The 12,928-nt window shown below is 36.3% G+C and overlaps 1 protein-coding gene across 1 annotated transcript; it reads left to right on the forward strand.

Annotated features, from left to right (window-relative positions):
• The first annotated feature begins 902 nt into the window (after positions 1 to 902).
• trim35-27 (tripartite motif containing 35-27) lies at positions 903 to 9,232 on the forward strand. The gene is made up of 6 exons (XM_067409580.1): positions 903 to 1,307; positions 3,418 to 3,513; positions 3,593 to 3,823; positions 4,308 to 4,330; positions 4,416 to 4,534; positions 8,646 to 9,232. Exons 1-6 carry the CDS (start codon positions 903 to 905, stop codon positions 9,230 to 9,232), a joined length of 1,461 nt encoding a protein of 486 aa, XP_067265681.1.
• Positions 9,233 to 12,928: the final 3,696 nt, after the last annotated feature.

Raw genomic sequence — 12,928 nt, forward strand, 5'->3', positions numbered from 1 at the left:
TAAAGTCGGAATTGTGAGATATAAAGTCGGAATTGTGAGTTATAAAGTCGGAATTGTGAGTTATAAAGTCGGAATTGTGAGTTATAAAGTCGGAATTGTGAGTTATAAAGTCGGAATTGTCAGTGATAAAGTCAGAATTGTGAGATATAAAGTCGGAATTGTGAGATATAAAGTCGGAATTGTGAGTTATAAAGTCGGAATTGTGAGTTATAAAGTCGGAATTGTGAGTTATAAAGTCGGAATTGTGAGTTATAAAGTCGGAATTGTCAGTGATAAAGTCAGAATTGTGAGATATAAAGTCGGAATTGTGAGATATAAAGTCGGAATTGTGAGTTATAAAGTCGGAATTGTCAGTTATAAAGTCGGAATTGTGAGATATAAAGTCGGAATTGTGAGATATAAAGTCGGAATTGTCAGTTATAAAGTCAGAATTGTGAGATATAAAGTCGGAATTGTCAGTTATAAAGTCAAAATTTTGAGTTATAAACTCACAAAAAAAGTATGTTTTTCCTCAGAATTGGACTTTATATCTCACAATTCTGACTTTAAAAAACTTTTCAACTGAATACAATATCCATGTTTCAAAATGAAACACCAAATAACCAAGAAAAAGTTCTGATTGTTTTGTACGTCATTCAAATGTTTGTTCCAGTGAATCCCAAAATAAGGGTTAAAAACGACACAGATAAAACTCAGTGGAATCTGTGATGATCTTTCCAAGGAAAGACAAAAACAATGTAGGTAGACTTGGCCTCAAAACAGATTTTCGTTCTGAGGAAGCTTTTTGCACTGGCATAACTTGTTTTGTCAGAGAGTGACATCACGGCTCAGCTGTATTTGAATCTCTCCTCCACACTTCAGTGATCACAAAAGCAAGTTCTCGCCACAGAAACACTACAAAAATGGCATCTCGACCGTCTCGCTTCGAGGAGAACCTTCTGTGCCCGGTTTGCCGTGACGTCTTCAGGGATCCCGTCCTCCTGCTGTGTTCTCATAGCTTCTGCTGGGCCTGTCTGGATCAGTACTGGGACACCACCAGCTCGCAGAGATGCCCCGTGTGCCGGACAGACTTTTACATGGACCGTCCTCCGTGCAACCGCGCTTTGAAGAACCTGTGCGAGATCTTCCTGCAGGAGAGAAACAGTACGGCGTCGACAGAGGTCGAGTTATTCTGCAGCACGCATGGTGAGAAACTTGAGCTCTTCTGTCTGGAGGACCAGCGTCTGGTGTGCGGAGTGTGTGTGAACGCCGACACACACGTCCATCACGCCTGCAGACCTGTGGATGAAGCTGCGGTGGCCCTCAAGGTACATTTCTCATTATCTGCTGGGAAATATGCTTACTGTTGTAATGTGTCACTTTACTTTAATAGTTTTAATAATTAAGAGAAAACACTTTCATTTCATTGTTCTTGATCATTCATAACTACACAATTTACTGCAACTACAATTTAATTTACCTAAGAAAAAGAGCGGTTCAAAATTCAAATCCACATATAATTAAAAGAAAAAAGAAAATAAACTTTAGTCATTCATGCAATACAAAGAAATTCATGCGCTTCATGATTATCAGTATTTTTTTCTCTGTCCCCTTCAAAATCTACAGACTGCTTTTTCAGGATATTATAGAGCATTTTTTATTTGAAACAGTGTGAATTTTGAGTAAGGGATCAATATTGTGTAAAAAAGTATTTTTTAAATTTCCAGAATTTAGTTTATTTGCTATATCATAAAATATAATGATACATTCCAAGATTATCCCTGGATTATTTGAAACAAAATCATTTATTATTTTTTTATTACACAATATAGAATAATTTAAGTATATAAACTAGTTCTATACTTCTACCTATCCCAATCCATACATCCATCCATTCATCCATATATATCATCCATCTGTCCATGTCCATCTCAATCCATCTATCCATATATATTTCCATCCCAATATATCTATATATATCCATCCATCCATCCATCTATCCATCCCAATTAATCTGTTCCAATCCATCCATCCATCCATATATATCCATCCCAATCAATCAATCCATCTGTCCATCTATCCCAATCAATCCATCCATCCCAATCCATCCATCCCAATCAATCCATCCCAATTAATCTGTACCAATCTATCCAACCATCCATATATATCCATCCCAATCCATCCATCAATCCCAATCCATTCATCCATCCATCTATCCATCCATCCCAATCTGTTCCAATCTATCTATCCATCCATCCATCCATCCATATATCACAATCCATCCATCCCAGTTAATCCATCTATCCATCCATCCCAATCAATGTTCCAATCTATCCATCCATCCATATCATCACAATCCATCATCCCAGTCAATCCATCTATCCATACATCCCATTCAATCTGTTCCAATCTATCAATCCATCCATATATCCATCCATCTATCCATCCACCCCAATTAATCTATTCCCATCCATCCATCCATCCATATATATCCATCCCAATCCATCCATCCATCCATCCATCCCAATCAATCCATCTATCCATCCATCCCAATTAATCTGTTCCAATCTATCTATCTATCCATCCATCCATATATATCCATCCCAATCCATCCATCCATACATATCCATCCCAATCCATCCATCCATCCATCCATCCCAATCAATCTGTTCCAATCTATCCATCCATCCATATATATCCATCCCAATCCATCCATCCACCCATATATATCCATCCCAATCCATCCATCCATCCATCCCAATTAATCTGTTCCAATCTATCTATCTATCCATCCATCCATATCCATCCCAATCCATCCATCCATATATATCGATCCCAATCCATCCATCCATCCCAATCAATCTGTTCCAATCTATCCATCCATCCACCCATCCCAATCAATCTGTTCCAATCTATCTATCTATCCATCCATCCATCCATCCATCCATCCCAATCCATCCATCCCAATTTATCCATCTATCTATCCACACACCCACCCATCCATCCCAAATCAATTCATCCATATCCATCCATCATCCATCCCAATCATCCAATATATCCCAATCCATCCATCTATCCCAGTCCATCCATATCCATCCATATTGTGTTGCCTTTTTAGATATTGGTATTAGGAATTGGCCATTTAAACCCCATATTGGTCAATCACTTTAGATAAAGTTATAGATAAGACTTAGATATATATTTGAGAGATTTTGAACTGCAAAAACTTGACTAAAAGCCTAATGTTCTTCACAAACATGATGTTCAGGGAGATCCTGCAGCGATCAAACAATCTTAACTAAGGAACTGAACTGCCTTCTGTATCAAGTGATTTGTGACCTTTAGTTCACTGGAAGAGCAGCACAGAGACCAGAGGCAAAGTATTTTTTGAGATACATTGCATATTACTCTAAGCTACCTTTTCAACTTTCTTTTCAGGAGGTGCTCAAAACAAGACTGAAGCCTTTGCAAGAGAAGCTCAAACTTTTAAAATCAGAGAAATTCATCTGTAATCAAAGAGTGAAACACATCAAGGTAAAAACAACAGTGAGATCTCCTTCATATAACTTCCAGGTAACATTTGCATAACCGTTACATTTTTACTGTGTTACAGAACCAAGCCAAGCAAACAGAAGCACACATTAAGAAGGAGTTTGAGCATCTTCAGCAGTTTCTGCGTGATGAAGAGGCGGCCAGGATAACTGCTCTGAGGGAGGAAGAGGAGCAGAAGAGGAAGGAGTTAGAGGAGCAACTAATGAAGATTAACAGTCAGCTCTCATCTCTTGTAGAAAGAATGAAGACCGCTGAGGAAGAGCTAGAGTCCAACAACATCTCATTCCTGCTGGTAAACACAATTTATTAATATTATTTCTGACCAGGGTCCAAAATGATTTTTTAACGTGATGTCCGAAGAGGACATCATATATGGAAAATGGTTATATAAATTTTTAAATATTCTGAATATGAGGGAAGAACAAAACACTAAAGTATGTCTGCACAATTTGAATAATTTAAATAGTTTTTTAAATATTTAAATTATTTGATCAAAAATACAGTAAAATTGTTAAATATTTTTGGAATTTAAAATAACAGTTTTCTATGTGAATATATTTTTAAATGTAATTTATTCCTGTGATCAAAGCTGAATTTTCAGCATCATTACTCCAGTCTTCAGTGTCACATGATCCTTCAGAAATCATTCTGATATGATGATTTGATGCTCAAGAAACATTTCTGATTATTATCAATGTTGAAAACAGTTATTGATTTTAATAATTTGTTTTTAATTATAATATCTGTTTGTCATTTCCATGTGAATCCGTTTAAAGAAGTACAAAGGCCCACCTGACAGGTAAGTGAAATAACTCTAATTTGAACCTTCTCTGTTGTGATTGTGACCCAAAATCAGGAATTAATTCAGGGATGTTTTCCTACAGTTCTCCCTGCAGCAGTCCATGTCCAGAGAAGTTTCCAGAAGTGCTGATCGATGTGTCAAAGCACCTGGGAAATCTGAAGTTTGGAGTGTGGAAGAAAATGAGCGCTGCTGCTCAATACTGTGAGTCTTACATCTGAAATATTTCATAAAACCCACACTGCAAAAAATAATGTTCAATGTTCTTACTCAGTATTTTTGTCATGTCTTCTGGTAAAAAAATCTAAACATTGTCAAATCAAGATACATTTTACACATGGAGAAGCAAAATTTAGATTTATGCTTAAAACAAGAGAAAATGGGAACAGAAAAATCTTTTCCCTTTAAATTGTTTATTTTTCTAACCCCACTGGCAGATATTTGTTCTTGTTTTAAGCAAAGTCTTTTTATTGCCTTTTCCCCATTACATATTTTAGTAATTAAGTATCATTCACTCAAAATTCATCCTGTAAAAACAATTTTGCCATGAAAATGGTACTTTAAATCATTTTAACAGCTCAATTTTTGTGATGTCAGCTTCAAATTTGGAACACAACTTGGTTAGACTTATGACTTTCATTTTATAGCAGGTTTAGAGTCCAAATAATTTCATAAAATAAATATTTCGTAAAACAAAATGTTTTAGTTCAGTGAACTTAAACTTTAATTTTTCAAAGGTGCTTTTATTTCTGCAATAATCTGAGTGTCTTAAAAAAGGGACCAATGGGTTAAACTTACAGTGGCATGCGAGAGTATGTGAACCTCTTGCAGAATCTGGGAAAATGAGAATTATTTTAATAAAATAAGAGGGATAATAAAAAGTGGATGTTATTTTTTGTTTAGTACTGTCCTGAGTAAGATGTTTTACATAAAAGATGTTTGCATTTAGTTCACAAAACAAAAATAACCCCATTCAAAAGTTTGTGAGTCGGGGGGTGAAAACTTTTTGAATTTGAAGATTAAGGTAAATTGTACTTAATTTGTCTTCTGGCAAACATTTAAGAGTTGCTTCTGAAGGGCAGTACTAAATGAAAAAGATATATATTTTTAACAAAATAAGAAAAAATTAGACATCTTTATCCTGTTCAAAAGTTTTCACCCCCTGACTCTTAATGCATCGTGTTTCCTTCTGGAGCATCAGTGAATGTTTGAACCTTTTTTAATAGTTGTGTTTGAGTCCCTGAGTTGGATCTGAAAATCATTCAGTCACTGCTGGAAAGGGTTCAAATATGCAAAAGATGCTGGAAATCTGACAAATCTGGTGAACCCAGAGTATTTATCTGAAGAACAGAGCTCAGTTTAACTGCTCAGAACAGACAAGAGACTCATGAACAACCATCACAAAAACAGTCGTGGATCATCAGGTAACCACACACAGTATTGAGAATCAATGCTTCACATACTTATGAATGGGGTTATTTTAATAAATTCAGCTATTGTTTTGTCTTGTGGACTATATATAAACATATTTTTTGTAAAATATCAACTCAACTCAACTTTATTTATAAAGCTCTTTCAACACCACAAGTGGAACCAAAGTGCTGTACAGAAAGTATAAAATAGAAATATAAAAAACAAAAAAAGACATATGACATACACACTTACAAAGCATTGTCAAAAGCTAAAGAAAACAAGTTTTAAGCGCACTCTGAAAAACACCCAATGAAGGACAAGTTTTTAGAGACAGAGGAAGGACATTCCAAAGCATAGGAGCTGCAACAGAAAACGCCCGATCACCTTTACATTTTAAACGCGTACGTGGAACCACAAGAAGCAACTGATCGTTTGAGCGCAGAGATCTGCTGGATTGACAGCGGCTGATTAAATCAGTAACATACTCAGGGGCTAGACCATGCAGGGACTTAAAAACGTACAACAGTGCTTTGTATTGAATTCTGTAACGTATGGGTAACCAATGTAGTTTAATTAAAAACGGAGTAATGTGTTCTCTCTTCTTAGTACCCGTTAAAAGTCTAGCAGCTGAGTTCTGAACGAGCTGCAAACGGGAGAGAGAAGCCTGACTCACACCCAAATACAATACATTACAATAATCCAAACGTGAAGATACAAAGGCATGAACAACCTTCTCCATATCATTAAAGGTACGAATAGATTTCAATTTAGATATTGATCTAAGATGGAAGAAACTATTCTTAACAACAGCATTGATTTGCTGCTCAAATTTGAGCTCAGAGTCAAAAATGACACCAAGGTTTCTCACGCTAGACAGTTTTTTCCCAGGAAACATCCCCAGGCAGTCATCATCCACACACCCCTTATTTCCAAATAAAATGATCTCAGTCTTATCCTCATTTAATTGGAGAAAGTTATTTGCAAGCCAGCACTTAACTTCTGCCAAACATGCATGAAGAGACTGAATGGCACTTTTATGCCCATGTTTCAGTGGTACATAAATTTGAGAATCATCTGCATAAAGATGATACTGAATCCCAAATTTCTCAAAAATAGAACCTAAAGGGAGCATATAAAGGGAAAGTAAAATTGGTCCCAGTATTGAGCCCTGTGGAACCACACACACAAGGGGGGCAATGGAAGAAAAATAGTCCCCTAAGCTGACTGAAAGAGTCCTATTCTTTAAATAGGAAGAGAACCATTTCAGGGCTAAGCCCTGAATACCAACCTGATCCCTAAGACGATCAATGAGAATGTTATGATCAACTGCCGCTGTAAGATCTAACAACAGCAAGACAACACAGTTTCCAGAATCAACACCTCGCAGGATATCATTAGACACCCCCTCAAAAGAGCCGATTCTGTACTATGACCCACTCTAAAACCTGACTGGAATCTATCGCAGATGTTATTCCTAATTAAAAAGTCATTAAGCTGTGCGTGCACAACTTTTTCTAGTATTTTTGAAATAAAAGGCAATTTTGAAATCGGACGAAAACTACTCATGTCAAAGGGATCTAAGCTGGTTTTTTTTAAAAGGGGCTGAATAACTGCATGCTTAAAACTAACCGGAACAACACCAGATGACAAACTAGTATTTATAATAGACAGAATACTTGGGCCAATTGAATCAAGTACCTGCTTAAACAGAGAAGAAGGAAGCACATCACCAGGAGACCTGGTGGGCTTCATATTAGCAGTTATATCCTTAAGCTGCTGCAAAGAAACAGGCATAAAACTGGTCAAATGGTTCTGAGGGGCAACAGAAACAATAAAATCATTACCAACAGATGAAATTAGAGATCTAATTCCATCAACCTTACCAATAAAAAAATTAAAAAACTCTTCACACATGTCAGCAGAAGGAGTGAGTGCAGGAGTAGCAGTAGGATGAAGAACAGCATTTATAGTAGAGAAAAAAGAAAAAAAAATCTTACTCAGGACAGTACTAAATAAAAAATAACATGCATTTTGTATGATCTCTCTTATTTTGAAAAAATTACTCACATTTTCACAGATTCTGCAAGGGGGTCCTAAACCTTTGCATGCCATTGTACTTAATTTGATCAATTTTTTCAGAAAACAAGATCTAATATCTTCAGTCATTTTGCTTTTCCAGTAAATGTATCTTGATTTAAGAATGTTTAGATATTTGTGCTGGAAAACAAGACAAAAAGACTGTGGAAGAACATCATATTCAACTCTTTCACTGCCAGCCAGCATTTTTTATTTTTTTATTTATTTATGTTTGATCATTTTCACAAAAATTTAATGGCCCCCAGAATATATCTGAACATGCAGTACAGCAAAATAAAATCTCTGCTTTAAAAAAGTTTTAAAAGGAAAATGACCATTTCAGTTTATATGATTCATATTTATAAATTTAAACATATTTAAACATTTTCAATTTTTTTTTTATAAATACAAATCAAATAAACTGAAATGGTCAATTCCTTTGTTCCATTAAGATTTATACAAAAGTTTTATTAATCTCTAGTTTTTTTTTTCTCATTTAAAATTCTTAATTGAAAATATGAATATGTAATGATTATTCAATTCAGTTGAATGGAATTTGTAAATCTTAAAAAAAAGCCTTACATTTTTTTTTTTTTTTTAAGTGTAGCTTCATGCATTTTTATCAACAATTAATATGGGTAAGTTTCATAAAAAAAAAAGCCACATTTTGAATTTTTTTTTTTTTTTTTCAAAGACTACAACATGCACAATCAATGCTTTTATCTCTTGTTTCTGCTCCTTTTTCGCTTGTGTTTTGATCAGGAGATTCTGAAATCTTTCAGAAGTTGCAATAATTAATAAATAAATACCTCTTTTTCCTCTATAGTTCCCATCATCCTCGACCCCAACACTGCTCACCCATGTCTGCACTTGTCTGACGATCTGAGCGAGGTGCGCTTCGGCCAGTGGAGTCGGCAGGCCATGGGTTACATGGAGAAACGTGAGGGCTATACGAGCGTCCTGGGCTCTGAGGGCTTCAGCTCTGGGATTCAACGCTGGGACGTTGAGGTTGGTGACAACACCACCTGGGCCTTGGGAGTGATTTCAGAGTCTGCCATCAAGACTCGAGACGACCCGCCCAGTTCTGGTCTATTGCGCATAGGCTTCCACAACGGGATGTACGGACAAGGCCTTTCCGGGGAGTTTCTCACGCCGCTCACAGTGAAACAGAAGGTCCAGCGAGTCCGAGTCCAGCTAGACTGGGACGGAGGGAAATTGTCGTTCTTCGACCCTCTCAGCGACACTCATCTCCACACCTTCAAGCACACCTTCAGCGAGAAAGTGTTTCCGTACTTCTGTAACGTGTGTCCGTCTCAGGCGCTGCGCATCTTGCCGGTGGAAATGTCTGTTGCAGGACTGGAGGTTCACGGACCGTCTGCGCCTGATAGAGAGCAAGCAGAGCTGCAGAAGTGAAAGAAGCTCATGCACTCTTAGAAAAAAGGCTTCTATATAGAACTCTAGGGTTCTTGACTCGATTTTAAATGCCCAAAAGGTTCTATATGAGGAGAAATGCTACTTAATACTTTCATGTTTATTTCATTTTTTTCTAGTGATAAAGTGCCTGATGGAAGCCCCCTGTGGTGAAAATCAAGTTTTTAATGTTGTTTATATGTCTATGTGGTGTTTTTAATATGCTTTAAGACAAACCATGTGCAAATTCACAAGTCAGCACCATTGCTGAATATTCTCTTTAAAAATGCATTGAAATCAGTGTCCAACGTTGTAAAAGTAAGTTGACCGAGTGGATCTCTGAGCTGTGCGAGTGAGTGGAGGCGGGGCTAATTAGCATATTCATAGATCCATGTATACTAAATGATGCAAGAGTGTAGAGTAACATTCAAGCTATTTTAAGGAATGAAGAAAACTTTTGTACAGGCAAATAAAACATTTAAACATGTAATTTTGGTGAGTTTTAAGGGATAAAATTATAGACTACAGGGGGACTTCATATAGAACCTTTTCTTCTAAGAAAAATCATTTGAAATCCCTATGGAGAAAATGAATGGGAAAAATTATTGCAGAACCAAGAGCCACTGTGAATGTGCAAAATGATTGAATTATGTACATACATAATATGTATTATTTCGTATTATTTTCATGCCAGTGATGAGAAAAAGGAACTAATTGCCACAGCAGAATTGACAGTTTGTCTTTTGAATAAAAGAAATGTTCAACAAGCTGACAGACTGGTACAGTGTATATATTGTGATGGCCCGTGCTGTAGTCACAAAATCTTTGGACAAATCCGTCACCAGTTTTGGCGTACTTGTTGTGTGTTGTGTTTAGAGTGATGCAGAAGACTATTTGAAATCTGATTTCATCAGTCAGAGTGTCTAGACTGAGACACATCTGTAAAAATCTGATTGGAATCGCACCTCCAGATGTTGTTTGGATGAGATTTGAATTTTTTTTTTCTTTTTTGCTGTCCAGACTGATAAAATCTGGATATGCAAAAACAACAACAACAACAAAAAATCTGATTTCTGCTGGCAGTGTGTGTGTGTGTGTGTGTGTGTGTGTGTGTGTGTGTGCTTTGTGAGGACTGGTTTGAGTTTTAGACCATTGTAGTGAGGTCAAAGAGAGTAAAGTAAGGACATTTTGGTCGGTCCAGGCCTGTTTGAGAGACAAGACTTGGTTTTAGGGATGAGGTTATAATTAAGTGTAGGTTTTGTCATGAGTGATCTATTCTTGTGTTAGTTTGGGTGAGTTTAGCACATCTTTTGGTTCAAGTTCATGTGGATGATTTTTTTTTTTCTTATTGATTAATTTGTGTCACCTGTGTCTCATTTCTTTGATTAGTTTGCTTGTGCATTTAAACCCTGTGTTTTTTCTGTTTGTTGTCTGATTTTGTCCATGTGTACAGGTTGTTCTGTTCATGTTTTATTACCGTTATTATTCTGAGTGTGTAGTTTCTTTGAGTTTGTATTTGTGTCCTGCTCATCTAATAGCTGCAGCCGAGTGTGACAGGGTTCAGATTGCACTGTCAGTGACTGTCCTCACAAAGATAGGTGTGTGCTCTAAATATAATTATTTTAAATGTATATGTTTAACTGTGGAAGTATTTTTTGGTTTGCGTGACAAACTGTCCTGCTGTGAAGTGCAACACATGCCTATAATTATGAGCCGTGTGGACAAACACACAATACATGCTCTGTCTGAAAGAACACATTCTTCTGTTCAATTGCACAATGCTTTAATATGTATATTATTATTAATATTGCATATTACTTGAATGTAAATTTAAAAAATATACAAAAAAAAAAAGTTTATTTTTTGTGATGTCCAGTATTTTATTCTGCAGTTATGAAGTTGTGATGCCTCTGTTTTCTCACCAGGCTGTTGGTTAAAACGTTAAATGCAAAAAGCATGATGACCGATGCTTGACCGCTAATACAGGATTTCTTGGCTGTGAGTTCAGGGAAACTGTAACAGTGTTATGAAACATGCAAAATAAATTACTGAACTGAAAGATTGGGTCTTTAAAATATATTTTATTAAATAAATATAGTGTATTACATTACAGGGGCTGCTGAATGCTTGAATCTGATTGGTTGACGAACGTTCTAAGGTGTGCAATTATTTTCAGTGAAACCACGACTAAAGTACTTCCAAAGACTCTAGAATAACACAAGACGCGTCACTCGTATTGTTTTGAATGGGAGAAAATGCAACGCGCAATATGGCGGAATAAGTCCCGCCTTCTAAATAAGAGCCAATCGCCGACTGGTAAAGTCATCGCGTCACTGCAGCGGCTGTTAGAAGCTCCGATTTCTATAGAAACAGTCAGATGCGCATGCGCATTAGCTTGATCTGGTCTGAAAAATACCGTTTTTGTCATGATTCAAGCATTTAGAAACCAAATTTATGAGACAGTTGTTGTCAGATTTCATTGGTGATTTCAAATATGAAATTTGATCGAAAGCTTGGCAAACAGCTTTGGAGAATTTGGTGTTTCCCCATTCAAAGAGCTGCATTTGCATGACCGACAGGTGTTTTAAAGATGGCCACAGAGTGAAATGACTTGTCTTAAAGGGACTTTGGTAGTTCCAGGCAGGTTTTGACCGCATTACAGTTCTATATCACTTCGCCAAATGATTTCAGTTATTTCAAAATGTCCTTATAGGCTACAACAGCAAAAGAAACAAAACCCACTGACCAAGCAAATAAATATTGTAAACAATAGGATAAAAACAACAAATTATTTCCCACAAAATGTAATCTATGGAAAGCATACTCTATTTCTCTGTCTCTCTCACAAACATAAACACATGCGCATTATTTTTTGAATCATTAATTTGCCTGGAGTTGATTATTCCTTAGTTGAAGAGTCTAACTAAAGGAACTCCTTGTATTTTTGTTTTGTGACTCACATATAAAACATTATATATTCAAGAATAAGCAACAAATAAAAGCGAAAAGTACACTCTAAAAAATGCTGGGTTAAAAACAACCCAAGTTGGGTTGAAAATGGACAAACCCAGCGATTGGGTTGTTTTAACCCAGCAGTTGGGTTAAATGTTTGCCCAACCTGCTGGGTAGTTTTACTTAACTCAACTATTGTTTAAAAATTACAGTATTGCTTACTTAAAATGAACCCAAAATATCTTTAAAATTAACATTTATTAATATGTTTAATAAATTAACATTTTAATTTCATTTTAGATTCATTTTAAGTCAGCCATATAGTCATTTTCAAACAATAGTTGGGTTAAATAAAACTACCCAGCAGGTTGGGCAAACATTTAACCCAACAGTTGGGTTAAAACAACCCAATTGCTGGGTTTGTCCATTTTCAAACCCAGCATTTTTTAGAGTGTATAGTCTGAGATATAAAGATATAGCCCGTATGAAGGAAAATGCAAAAACGACAGTAGATGATCGAGTCAGAACTTCTGATGACAAGCACTTTTTCAGCACCAGATTTGCATGCATGGATTTGCATCTTTAAATGTCCTGGAGCTGTTTCTGGAACGTCCTGCTCATGTCAGCTGTTCAATGATCCAACTGCAAGTCATCCTCATGGTTTCTGCTGTAATATTAAAATCAAGGTCACTGAGAGTCTTATTCAGCTTCTACACGTGATGCACTGCAATTAACAATGTCAACAAT

This window comes from Chanodichthys erythropterus, chromosome 1 (genome assembly GCF_024489055.1).
Source record: "Chanodichthys erythropterus isolate Z2021 chromosome 1, ASM2448905v1, whole genome shotgun sequence".
Classification (NCBI taxonomy): domain Eukaryota; kingdom Metazoa; phylum Chordata; class Actinopteri; order Cypriniformes; family Xenocyprididae; genus Chanodichthys; species Chanodichthys erythropterus.